At 43.4% G+C, this 11,866-nt stretch overlaps 4 protein-coding genes across 4 annotated transcripts; 2 read left to right on the forward strand and 2 right to left on the reverse strand.

Moving 5' to 3' along the window:
• Positions 1–851: 851 nt before the first annotated feature.
• Positions 852–1,505, reverse strand: EAF01_009859 (uncharacterized protein; the record flags this gene model as incomplete). Its single annotated transcript, XM_038918115.1, has 1 exon — positions 852–1,505. One exon carries the CDS (start codon positions 1,503–1,505, stop codon positions 852–854), a length of 654 nt encoding a protein of 217 aa, XP_038766085.1.
• A 1,108-nt stretch (positions 1,506–2,613) lies between these two features.
• EAF01_009860 (uncharacterized protein) lies at positions 2,614–3,603 on the forward strand (the record flags this gene model as incomplete). Its single annotated transcript, XM_038918116.1, has 1 exon — positions 2,614–3,603. One exon carries the CDS (start codon positions 2,614–2,616, stop codon positions 3,601–3,603), a length of 990 nt encoding a protein of 329 aa, XP_038766086.1.
• Positions 3,604–4,144: 541 nt separating this feature from the next.
• Positions 4,145–4,990, reverse strand: EAF01_009861 (uncharacterized protein; the record flags this gene model as incomplete). Its single annotated transcript, XM_038918117.1, has 2 exons — positions 4,145–4,832; positions 4,884–4,990. The coding sequence occupies 2 exons, from the start codon at positions 4,988–4,990 to the stop codon at positions 4,145–4,147; spliced, it is 795 nt and encodes a 264-aa protein (XP_038766087.1).
• Positions 4,991–5,283: 293 nt separating this feature from the next.
• On the forward strand, positions 5,284–11,426 carry EAF01_009862 (uncharacterized protein; the record flags this gene model as incomplete). The annotated part of the gene is made up of 7 exons (XM_038918118.1): positions 5,284–5,291; positions 5,357–5,546; positions 5,599–7,224; positions 7,275–8,974; positions 9,022–9,850; positions 9,897–10,184; positions 10,230–11,426. The coding sequence occupies 7 exons, from the start codon at positions 5,284–5,286 to the stop codon at positions 11,424–11,426; spliced, it is 5,838 nt and encodes a 1,945-aa protein (XP_038766088.1).
• Positions 11,427–11,866: the final 440 nt, after the last annotated feature.

Genomic DNA, 11,866 nt, shown 5'->3' on the forward strand with positions numbered 1-11,866 from the left:
CTATCAGATGTCTCATTGTCAAGATGAAGGAGTGTGGATTCAGTGGATTCAGTGGATATGTCTTGAAGGGGGAGGTAAGCACTGAAATCATCTGAAACGAATGGGCATATGGTGATCAGAGTGTAGATCCAGGGTTCTCAAGTGTTAATATCACTCAATGTCTGGCTGGCTGTAAGTCTATAATTGACCAGATAGAAAACGGGAGCTTTCATGTATGAATAAAAATAAAAATAAAAATAATGGAATGGTTTGTTACACATCACCTATAATTAATTCATTTCGCCCAAGCTTTTAACAGGATCTCCCAGTGGCAAATATTACATCAAATAAATCTTAGCTCTATCTTTTGAACCCAAGTTGGGTCAAAAACAAAGCCCAAACAGATTCGTAGTAGAATGAAAGCTTTGAGGTTGGCTTGCAAATCTGGTACTGTTCTTCATTGGCATTTTAGGTAGCATTAAAAGGAGATACACTCAAGTAAGGTAAGGTATTCACTCTCAAAGTCACACTCAAATTTCACACTCAAATTTCACAACCCTGTGATATGGATAGACAATATATTTTGATGTCAAGTGCTCTTTTTAATTGTGTTTTATGTAAGTACATGGGATTAGTGCTAGTAAACAAAGCAAAATAAAGAGCAAGTCAAATTCGTAGCAAAGTACCATGAATTTCCTCCTGCAAACAAATCTCCCATTATCACCTCCAGTTCCTTCCCCTTTCCTCCCTTAAACCACCATAATTAATCCATCGCTAAGAAAATGCCACTGCCAGAATACTCCTTGCCTCCTTCCATCCATTAATGCATTCGTAATATCGTAGAAGTGATCAGATAAATCGAAGTGATTGATTTACTGAATGGTGATCTTGCGGCCTTCTTGCTTCTTAGCCTTTGGAACAATGATGCTAAGAATACCGTTCTTCATGCTGGCCTGAACTGCATCTTGATTGACGCGAACTGGGAAGCTAAAAGATCGGGAGAATTCACCGATGCTACGCTCAGAAACCCAGAATTTGTGATCAGGTTCCTTGGCCTTTCTCTCCTCGCTGGCCTTGGTCATTTGGGTGTTGGCGTCAGTGCTGGCTGGAGTTGCTGCATCTTCATCTTCAACGGTTGGTTGGTGAACTTTGTCTTTGTGTTCGGTTTCACCACCTTCAGTGATGGCGCCAGACTTGGGTGCATCTTCGACGAAACCAGTTGGTGGAGTACCGGAAGTGTAAGAGCGCTCAGTACGACCACGGATGGTGAGGGTTTGGTCATCGACGAATTCGATTTCGACATCTCTCTGCTCGATACCTGGAAGTTCGCCGTGGAGTTCATAGACTTCACCGGCTTCCTTGACATCGAATTTGGGGGTGAAGGTCTTCATGACATTGCTGCGGTGGTGACGAGAGTTGGTGTCATTGCGGCCACTGCTGTATTGGTCGAAGTCGTCGAGAAGACGGAAGAGAGGATGGAAGGAGGAAGCCTCGTTGGTGATGTAGTGTCGTGGGAAGAAAGACATTTTGCGTGTGGTTGTTTGTGGTTTGAGAATTCGTTTGATAGTTGTTGCGACTGGAAGTCTTGAAGTTGTTCGATAAATAAATTGCATGAGACTGTACTGAAGATTGTTGTACTGATGAGGAAAAAAGAAAAGAGGTTATTCAGAGATTGAGCCTACCTTTATATATTCAATTTGATGGACTCCTGGACTTTCTAGCATTTACTAGAATTTGCGATATTGATGTAATGATCAATATTCAAGTGAACACCAGCACCTTCTAGAATGACGCCGACCATGTTTGAGAGCAAATCGAATCACAAAGAATAGCTGCGGGGTTAGAAATCAGGAGACATCAGGTCATTGAAGCATGAAGCAATCACTGGAATATGCTGGAAAATGCTAGAAGGTGCTAGAAACTCGCTATAATTGGTGAGAACATTATACGAATGGTATTTATGAGAATCACCTGATATGATGGCAAAATTCAAATTCGGTAGGATGGTCGATTCAATAGATATCTCCATACTCAATGTCTTGGTGTTGTTGGATCAAAAGATGAGAAGTGGTAGGTAATTCGAGAAGGTGGTCGAGGTACTTTCTGTCGTTGCTTAGTAATCAAGAGTATCTATCTTTTTTGGCTAGCTAATACCTTAGTAGTCACGTGGTGATGCTGGCAAGTTTGTAACAGAGTCTCCCACCATTACCAGCCCCGAGAAGCCATTAATTGTTTGCTTTGGTTTCTAGTGCCAGGCCTTGAAATTCGAGAGACGTTTGAGTTGCTAACTCAGAACTGTAACATTGAGGATCATTATCAGGCCTGCTATGTAGGTATTTCTCTTGGTTTCCGGCTTCTATTTGAGTCGTGATAACATCCATCTATCTATAATCATGTGCTCATCACCTGCCTTCGACGTATAGACGTCTTTCTCCAGGGAAGTGACTCTCTACAAAATGCCTACTGTATTTGGCAAGCTCGATCAAGTGGTCAATAAATCAAGTCACTATGATACACCGTTCAAGTTTTGCTCATGGTTTCTCCCGTTCGACTTTTCAATCCACGAATCTCATTCTCATACCCTCTGGTTAAGATTCTAATCGTCTATTACACAAAAGAAGAATAACAAACATCATGAAGCCTGAACCGCTCCCGGTTCTTCGTGCGACACATCCGAGGGACGAAAGATTTACTCATTTCATCTTCGACTTCGATTGCACAATTACCATGAAGGACACTAGCCAGCTCATTGCAGACGCTGCTATTGCCTATCATCTCGCCGAAGCGAAAGATTTCACTCGAGTGTGGCGAGAAATCGTTACTACGTATGACATTGAGTATAGTGCTCACATTGAGGGATACGAGCCGAAATGGGATACATTGGAGGGGATAATTGAGCGTCAAAGAAGCCAGAAGGAACTCGAGACTAGAAGCATCAACCGCATTAGTGTATCAGGTATGTTTGCAGGCATACCCAAAAAGGCTTGGGAAGCTGCTGGTGGGCGTGCTGTCTTGGAAGGAAAATTGGTGATTAGAGAAGGCTTCAGGGAAATTATAGATGATATTGAAAGACGAAATGCTGTTTGGGGGGTTGTCTCAGTTAGTTTCTCAAAGGAATTCATAAGGGGCGCTTTGGAGCAGTATTTGGGATATCTTATCGAAGCACCAATCGTAGCGAATTCTCCAGACGAAACAGGAATTCTGAGGGGTCCTGAATGGGGTTGGGAGGCTGGAATCACCACTAATCAAGCTAAATGCCCGGATTGCGATGACGGTCCTTTTACCGGTACCCAAAAGCTCATTGATCACTTCCTGGAAGTTCATAATCGAGAGTTTATGACACCATTAACCACATCGGACACGAAATCAAAAGCAATGCACAGATTGCTTCAACATTGGGGTCTCGACACCGATCATCAAGCGGCCTATTACGGAGATTCTGCAACAGATATTGAATGCCTCTTTGACCCTTGTGTTAAAGGTATTCTTGTAGGGGATGGAGGCGGTCAGATTCTGGCGATGCTTGATTCTCCCAATGGTCCTGATTTTATGCTGGTTGAATCGTATACTACAGACTTTAAAAATATTATTACTCGTCAACCGGGTCAAGTGCTTCAATCCTAGAAGAAGATACTTAGATAGTTTTGTAACTATACTCTCCATCTGGTCGAACTATTCGAGTCCTATCAGTACAACCTTTAGTGTTGGACATTCTCATGGTCCCACCTTCGGAAACAAATTCAAAAAGATTCTTTCAGCACCGCTCTCGAGAGTCTCGGCTCACTAGAGCTTTGCTGCCCGAAATCAAGACTTGTGCCATTATAAATTATGGAGCATCGATTTGTACTGCTCCAAAAGTATGTTGGTAGTCCCCGAGTCAACATGTATTACTAGTCCAGTCAAATAAAAATACAAATCTCAGCAGAAAAGCTTGTGCTCGTATGTCCCTACTTGACCTGTGGCTATTCACTGAAGATTCTGCTATATGTATGTATGATTCCGTGTTGAAAACATTTTATCGAACAAATACGTGCATCTTCATTTGGACATTGTGGCAAAGTTCATGAATTTCGAGTAACACCTGGTCTCGTAAAGGCAACCACTCGAGGATGCACATGCCTTGCTAGTAATACAAATTCGCATCACCGCTCTGTAGAAGAGCATTTTAATCCCTCTTCAATGGCTTATAAATCTCCTCAATGCCCTCTTTCGTAATGATCAACATCTGTAAACCATCACCGACCTCAATATGTCTCTCCACCGCACTGTCAAATGCATCCTTAACTAAATCCTCCACTTCATTTCTAGCCAATGGAGTCTTTTCTCTTTCCGCCAAAGCATGTCCTTCGCCACTACCTGGAATATATTGATTTTTGAAGTTGACCTGGTTGTCCAAGAAAGGCATGATCAGACTGGCTGCAGCACCTGCGGCTCTGCACTGTTCTCTCTCATAACTTCCAACAGGATCATAACTGTAAACTGCTCCCTTTCCCTCCTCGTCCAAGCCTCCGAGAATGGCGGTAACGTAATATGGGAAGAATCGCTTGCTGTATAAAATAGTTGCTAATCGCTGAGCGCATGCTTTAACACTCATAGGCTTGCCGTGTTGGTAGCGGTACATCTTGACGATTGCATCGAGGCGTTCCTTGAGTGCTTCTCCATCTGCGGCAAATCCTACCACAGAGAGAACGAGGGTAGCATCATCTTGAGCAGCGGTTGTGCCGCCGATCTTGAAGACTTTTGGTTGATATCTTGTGTTAATGTTGTATCCGGATGTGGAACGGGTGTCGCCGGCGACGATGGTGAAGTCGGAACCTGAGATTGCTAGAGTAGAACCACCGTTATCGGTGTATCTGAAAATGATGTTAGTTCCAATGCCAGTAAAGTCTCCGTAAAATACATACGGGTAGAAACCATGATGTTGTGTGAAACCATCAGCTTGCTTGGTTGGAGCTTGATTGAAGGAGTAATTTGGACCATTCATCAATGGGTTTTGACTGAACATGGACATCTTGATTATCGTATTTGGGTATCTTTGAAGTTGAAATGCAGAGAGGTATTTGAGAGACTTTGGTAAATATTGTGGAGGTTTGAGATTTGGGGTTCAAAGGTATCACTCTAGATGTCGCGTCGACCTTCAGCCTGGTGATAACTAGCGCCAATCTTTCCGACAGGGGTAGCTACACCGGAACAACTTATTATAGCACTAGAAATCAAAGACACCAGTAACAACAATTTATTCACAATAACTACCTGGGTGCTAGTGAACATGTCTGAATAGCTGGTTGCTATTTACAAATAAAAATGTCTAGGTATGTGTGATATATTGCTTGATTATTTTTTTGGAGATCTACAAACACTAAACTCTTATCTAAAGTCTCCCAAGAAGCATACGGCGAAATGCCCTGGCTAAAATCGCTGAACTCTCTGCGACGTCATCAACTGGAAATTTCGAGGGTTCTGATATCGAGAGGCTCTGTCGTGTTTCTCCTGGTAATAACAAGTTATCTGGGCGTGCGAATGGAATCAACAATGATTTGCCGGGCTCGTTGGCGGGCTCTCCTATGGTACGAAAAGGAGACCATCCCCTTTTCTACAGAATACTAATGCCTAGAGCAGAACATCAGGGAATTTGAAGTACTTCTGGCTTTGTGCAAAGCAGCTCCTCTAATCGATAATACATACAGTGCGGAGAAGCTTACCAGTCAATTGAGCCCATACGTTTTTGAGGCGCATACACAATTGTTTGTGCAATCGCCCCTTTTCCGCGCGATTGAACCATCACCCGTTGAGGCACTGAGCTACAACCTTACCAGTGCCCTTCTCTCCATTGGTATCAAACATAGCCACCTACAAAAGCTCATCTCCGAAAAGTTATCGATATATCTAGACAACTGCGTACATGCCAGCGAAACTGCTACAGAAAATCGAGGAGTTAGCTCTGAGTATGCTACAGAAATTGAGGAGGCAATCCACGTTGCAACTGTAACGATATCCCTTTTGGGATTCTTAGATGCAGTAGCTTCATTGGTCAATTTCTGGAGCGCAAAGGAGAGGTTGGACTTATGTGAACGTGTCAAGGCTATTTTGTCAGAAGGATTTTTGGTGGCAGTAGAGACTGCTTTCTCGACTATTCGTAATACCCATCTCCAGAGCAGTCATGTAAGAGAGTGGAAGAGATATGTCCGCCATTATGCAGCTATTGGCCGGCCCTTGGGTGCTATGCTTCTACAACGGAGTTTTATGTGGCTGCTCGTTGCAGGGTCATCGCTCCTACTTGTTGATGTTGAGAACCTCAAAGACAAGGATGTTTTGAGCGTATTAATGTCACGTCTTGAGGATTCGAGACCCAACACTCCTCGTAATGAGGAAGTTGATTTTGAGACCGTTAACACGTTGGCAAATATTGCTTCGAATGAAATCAGTCTTCTCGAAGACGGCGCAGATTACCTCCGTTTGGGATCTGCTTGGCAGCAAAGACTTGCATTTTCCGTCAAAGCAAGTGCTTTGACTACCTATATGAATTGCGCAATCTTGAGTGTAAGTGATGACGAAGTCGAACCTGAAACATTGATGTCCTGGCTTGAAGATACTTTGGCGGATCCCGTGCAGATGGCCGATGATACATTGGGTAATGTTGTCCTTCGATCAATGGCCTTGGTCTCCAAACTCGCCCCTCAATTTGCTCCAGAAGTCAGCCGCCTTCTCCCGCGATTCATCGTCCAGGGTAATCCGCAAGGGAATACAAATGCGGTCGCCTCTGCCTGTCTCGCCTACGTTCTGAATAATTTATCCCAGGATGCCATCATAACTACCCTTTACACGTTAGGAAATGTTCTCAACTCTGGTGCAAGTCATCCAGAAAAGACTACTTCTGTCCCCAATGGAGATCTGGCTTTAGATGGAGCTGCACAGTCAACTCTTTATGGAAAGAATTCTAATGGAAGTTCTATATCCTTGGAGATCTTCACAGAAGAGGAGACATCTACTGTGTATGGTAACGTCGTACAAGCTATATGTGCTATTGCTCAGAATTGCCAAGACTCTAAAATTATTGCTTTGGCTCAATCTATGCTTCTGCAAAAGATCGACAAAATCAACCAATTAATCGATGCTCGTATCATCACGGCATCAGCAGAATTATCATTACATGGAGGGCCTCTGGAATTTCGATCGTTACTCAAACTTTATAACAAAATCACTCATCTGGGTGTCATGAAAAATAATGAAATTACACTCCATGCTGTAAGTTCACTACAAAGACTGCAAAAGCTACACCAACTAATTCAACCTAGGTGATGAAAGGCCGAAACCTCCTTTCTTCTCGTTTGCAAAAAGGCACTCCTTTGTATGACATATATTTTGAGAACTTACTAGAGGACATTATTAGTAGAGGCGATGTTCACCAAGGGCAGAATACACGCGAAGGCGACGTAGAAGCTGCAGCCAAAGAGATTGCGCAACTCTTGCAGCCCTTGGCAATCTTTTTTTCTACGAATAATATGATTTCCAACAACAACCTCAGCGAGGAGATGTCATCTTTAGTACGGGATGCTTGGTTCAACATTGTTGTCCATGGCTTTACCACCAACACTGAGCGCGGTCAGCTGCATCTGAAAGAATTACGTATCTTGGCGATCCATTCGAAACCTCTTGTTGCCGAGCAGCGAGGTGAGCAGGTGGAGAGTGATATTGAGTTAAATACAGTATTACGTCGAGGAATCAGTCAAGATCACGAAACTACACAGAAAAAGAGACTCACAGCCCTTCTTCCTAGTAAAGCTAGAGAAATAGGTGCCCTTAGTTATCGTAAAGTCATCTTCCTTCAGGCTGCCTATTTAGTTGAAACACTACGGGCTGATGCAGGCGATTGCAGCAAAGCGTTGACCTACTTCCTTGAGCCTAGCATGCGTAGAGGTGAAATGAGCAGCACGATGGAAAGTGTTACAGCTGCTGTTATGGACACATATTTACGCAAATCTTTGACGGGCCTAAATCCAACCTTTTCGGCTCCGTACGTTGCTAAACAATTAGCCTCGATATTTACTGGTTGTTGCTATCGAATCGAAAGGGTCCAGCAAGCTGCCATGAACTGCGCAGACAGGATAATTCGAGATGTGCCATCTGCACTGTGTCAAAAATCCTCTTTATTTGCACTTCTTGAACTTTTGTCGCTCTTGTGGGTAAGTTGTTTAGAAGCTGAAACCGATGAGTATGGGTTGAGATCTTCCTTTACTTCCGCCAAAGGACATATTACTATCGAATTGTCTGATGATTATGGTCTCCGTCGTCGCACCCTTGATGCTTTATACAGGAAGGCTAAAAGCTGGGTCACAGCAGTGATTAATATTGCTCCTGCGAATGTAAAGGGTCTACTACAGACATACCTTTCAGAATATGATGATGAAGGAGCTCATGGTCATATCTCCCTCGGACGGTCGTTTGCTTCCGAGATGGGAGCAGTCATTCCAAGTATGGACCAGAGGCTTGAGGCAATCGATCGCCACGGGGAGTGTAATATCAATACGGCCTCTGATTTCATTGCTCAATATACTACAAGGCAAGAGTACCGATATGCAGAAACTCTTCCTGATCACAACGCCGAATGGCTACGCTCTATGCATCTCGACGAACATAGACCTTCGATCACATCGAAGACTGACAAGGACTGTAACGATGCAGTTTCACTTCTATCTAAACTTGAAGCACAAATTCACGCAAAGAAACACATAGCAATTAACGAGATCCGCGATGTGCTAAGAAGAGCTGCTGCTTTGCTTTGCCGAAGTGACAAAGATGAATGTGCTATTATCCGCTATCTTGTTTCCATACCTTTCGCTATTTTTACCAAGCAGTCAATCAAACTTGGGGGCTCTTTGTGGTTTGGCGTTATCAACGAAAATCCCAGCATGGAACCTAGAATTCTGATGGAAATCGCTCAACAATGGGAATTGACTTCACATCGTAAAATTGGAATTTTCAACGGCATGTTCATGTAAGTACATTCGAATATTTATTTTCTTGTAAACTAACAGTCGATAGCCATCAAGATCCTTTCTATATAAAGGAGGAGTTCGCACCTAGCGATAGGAAAGTACTGGCCAAAAAACAACAGGCTGTCAACAATATGCTTGCTCCCCATACGCGACTTCTACAGCTCCTCAGTAGTCATTTCAATGCGACTCGCCTTGGCAGCCCACATACCGAGAAGACATTTTTGAGAATCCTGGACTTGACACTGGATAGTTTGAAACACTCCACTGGGCACCCGCTTGCTCGGGAGATAAGATTCCAGATCGTCCTTTTTGGCTTGAAAGTCCTGAGACATACCACTACCCTCGATCTCCCCTCGAAATGTAGATTAAAGGACAAGATTCTCTCTGCTGCCCTCAGTTGGTTCACATTTGCACCTCGCTGGTCATTTGGTGGCAATCGTCTGCAACTGAAAGCCGAAACTCGCTTGTTGAACGACGTCGTTGTAGCCTTCAGAAGTGTGACCATGACAGGCTCCAAGCCCACAGCTATGCTCCAATTGATGCAAGCAAAGGAAGAACTTCTCCATATATTAATAGATAGTGAACAGATAAGATTGAATGTTTGGCTTGATCCTTTACGCCAGGGTCGTGATATTCAGGTTCCAGCTCCTGCTAAAGTTCCTAACGATGCAGCGCTACTTCCTCTGGTGAAAATTGCCTGGAATGAAAGCCCATCTTTGGCGATTCAACTTGTTTCTAGATTTCCCTCGACGAGGTTACACCATGACGTTCGCTTGCTTTTGCTTCAATTTCCCGACAAAGCAATATCGGAGCCTGAAGCAGTCCATATACTACTTGGCGATACTTTGCCACCTGATGTTGCATTCCAAATGAAGGTACGTGATTTGAAAGAACTGCATATTAACAGGCTAACAAAATTAGTACCTTTTATATTGGGCTCCTGTCAACCCGATATCTGCTGTTACATATTTCTTACCGTCATACCGAAACCATCCCTTCATCGTTCAGTATGCTATGCGGGCGTTGGAGAGTCATTCTGTTGATGTCACATTCTTTTACGTGCCACAGATAGTCCAAACCTTGCGCTATGATGACCTAGGATATGTTGAGCGTTACATTGTCGAAACTGCAAAGTCCTCGCAACTTTTTGCGCATCAAATTATCTGGAACATGAAAGCCAATGCTTTCAAAGATGAAGATTCACAAATTGTAAGTTGAGTGCATATTTCCAAAGTGTTAAACTAATGGGTCCAGCCTGATGTTGTCAAACCTACACTCGACAAAGTTACAAATCGCATGATAGAATCCTTCTCGGGTGTTGACAAAGCCTTCTATGAACGCGAATTCACATTCTTTGATGAAGTTACTAGTATTTCAGGCAAGCTGAAGCCATACATCAAAAGACCCAAGCCAGAGAAGAAGCAGAAAATTGAAGAAGAGTTGCGCAAGATCAAGGTGGAGATTGGAGTATACCTCCCTAGTAATCCTGATGGTGTGGTAATTGGCATCGATCGACAATCCGGAAAGCCCCTACAAAGTCATGCCAAAGCACCATATATGGCAACGTTCCGCATCAAGAAAACTATAGATGCAGACATGGAAGGCACTGATGATATGCTTGAAGAAACCAATAAAAGCGGAGACACCCCAATTGATAATTCGATTGAGATTTGGCAATCAGCAATTTTCAAAGTTGGTGATGATTGTCGTCAAGACGTCCTCGCTCTTCAAATGATCGCTGCGTTCCGTGGAATCTTCAATAACGTCGGCCTCGATGTTTACGTCTTCCCGTATCGTGTTACTGCGACAGCACCTGGTTGTGGTGTTATTGATGTTTTGCCAAACTCGATCTCGCGTGATATTCTGGGAAGAGAAGCCGTCAATGGTCTATATGATTATTTCATATCGAAATATGGAAACGAGGACTCTCTTAGGTTTCAAGAAGCGCGCGCCAACTTTGTCAAAAGTATGGCGGCCTACTCGGTCATCTCTTTCTTGTTACAATTCAAGGATCGACACAATGGTAACATTATGATTGACGACGCTGGTCACATTCTACACATTGATTTTGGATTCTGCTTTGACATTGCCCCTGGAGGTGTCAAATTTGAAAGAGCACCATTCAAGCTCACAACGGAGATGGTGGCTGTGATGGGAGGAAGTACTGAACATCAGGCATTCAAATGGTTCGAGGAATTATGCGTAAAGGCTTACTTGGCCTCCCGTCCTTATACAGAGAAGCTGTCGCAGCTCGTTATGCTTATGATGGATTCTGGGCTTCCTTGCTTCAAGCCCGAGTCTATTCAACATTTCAGGGATAGATTTGTATTGGAAAAGACGGAGGCCGAGGCTGCAGTATTCATGAGAGGTTTGGTAAAGAGGAGTTATGGAAGTTATTCGACTGGAGTCTATGATCAGTTCCAGCTTCTGACTAATGGAATTCCATACTAGAAATACCACTGGGTTCTAGAGGTAAGAATGTTTAGATTGGAACTGAATAGATAGCGAGAGATGTAGTGTCATGGAGTTCGAGATATGATGCTAATTTGAGTAGGTATTCACAGGAGGAACGAATCGTTGGCGATTATTGTAGTGATTTTGATATTGTGAATACACAGTCTTTTGAAAGCAGTGGGATATTGCATGGGGGTAGCAATTCTTAATTCTTCTTCTTCTTTAATCTTTGGGTATAAAATAATATTTGATATTTCTTGCACAACAACCATAATGCTTCAGAACCTCAATTATACCTTCCCCACCAGTTTCGCAAATGTGGTTGCGATTTACGGTGCCGTTCCGCTCCCCTGTCATATCGCTGACGTAGTGTCATTCAAACCCCCAACCAATAAATACATTTAAATCCGCCGAGCCTCACACAACATTCACAGCTA

Source organism: Botrytis porri (assembly GCF_014898465.1).
Source record: "Botrytis porri strain MUCL 3234 chromosome Unknown BPOR_015, whole genome shotgun sequence".
Classification (NCBI taxonomy): Eukaryota; Fungi; Ascomycota; class Leotiomycetes; order Helotiales; family Sclerotiniaceae; genus Botrytis; species Botrytis porri.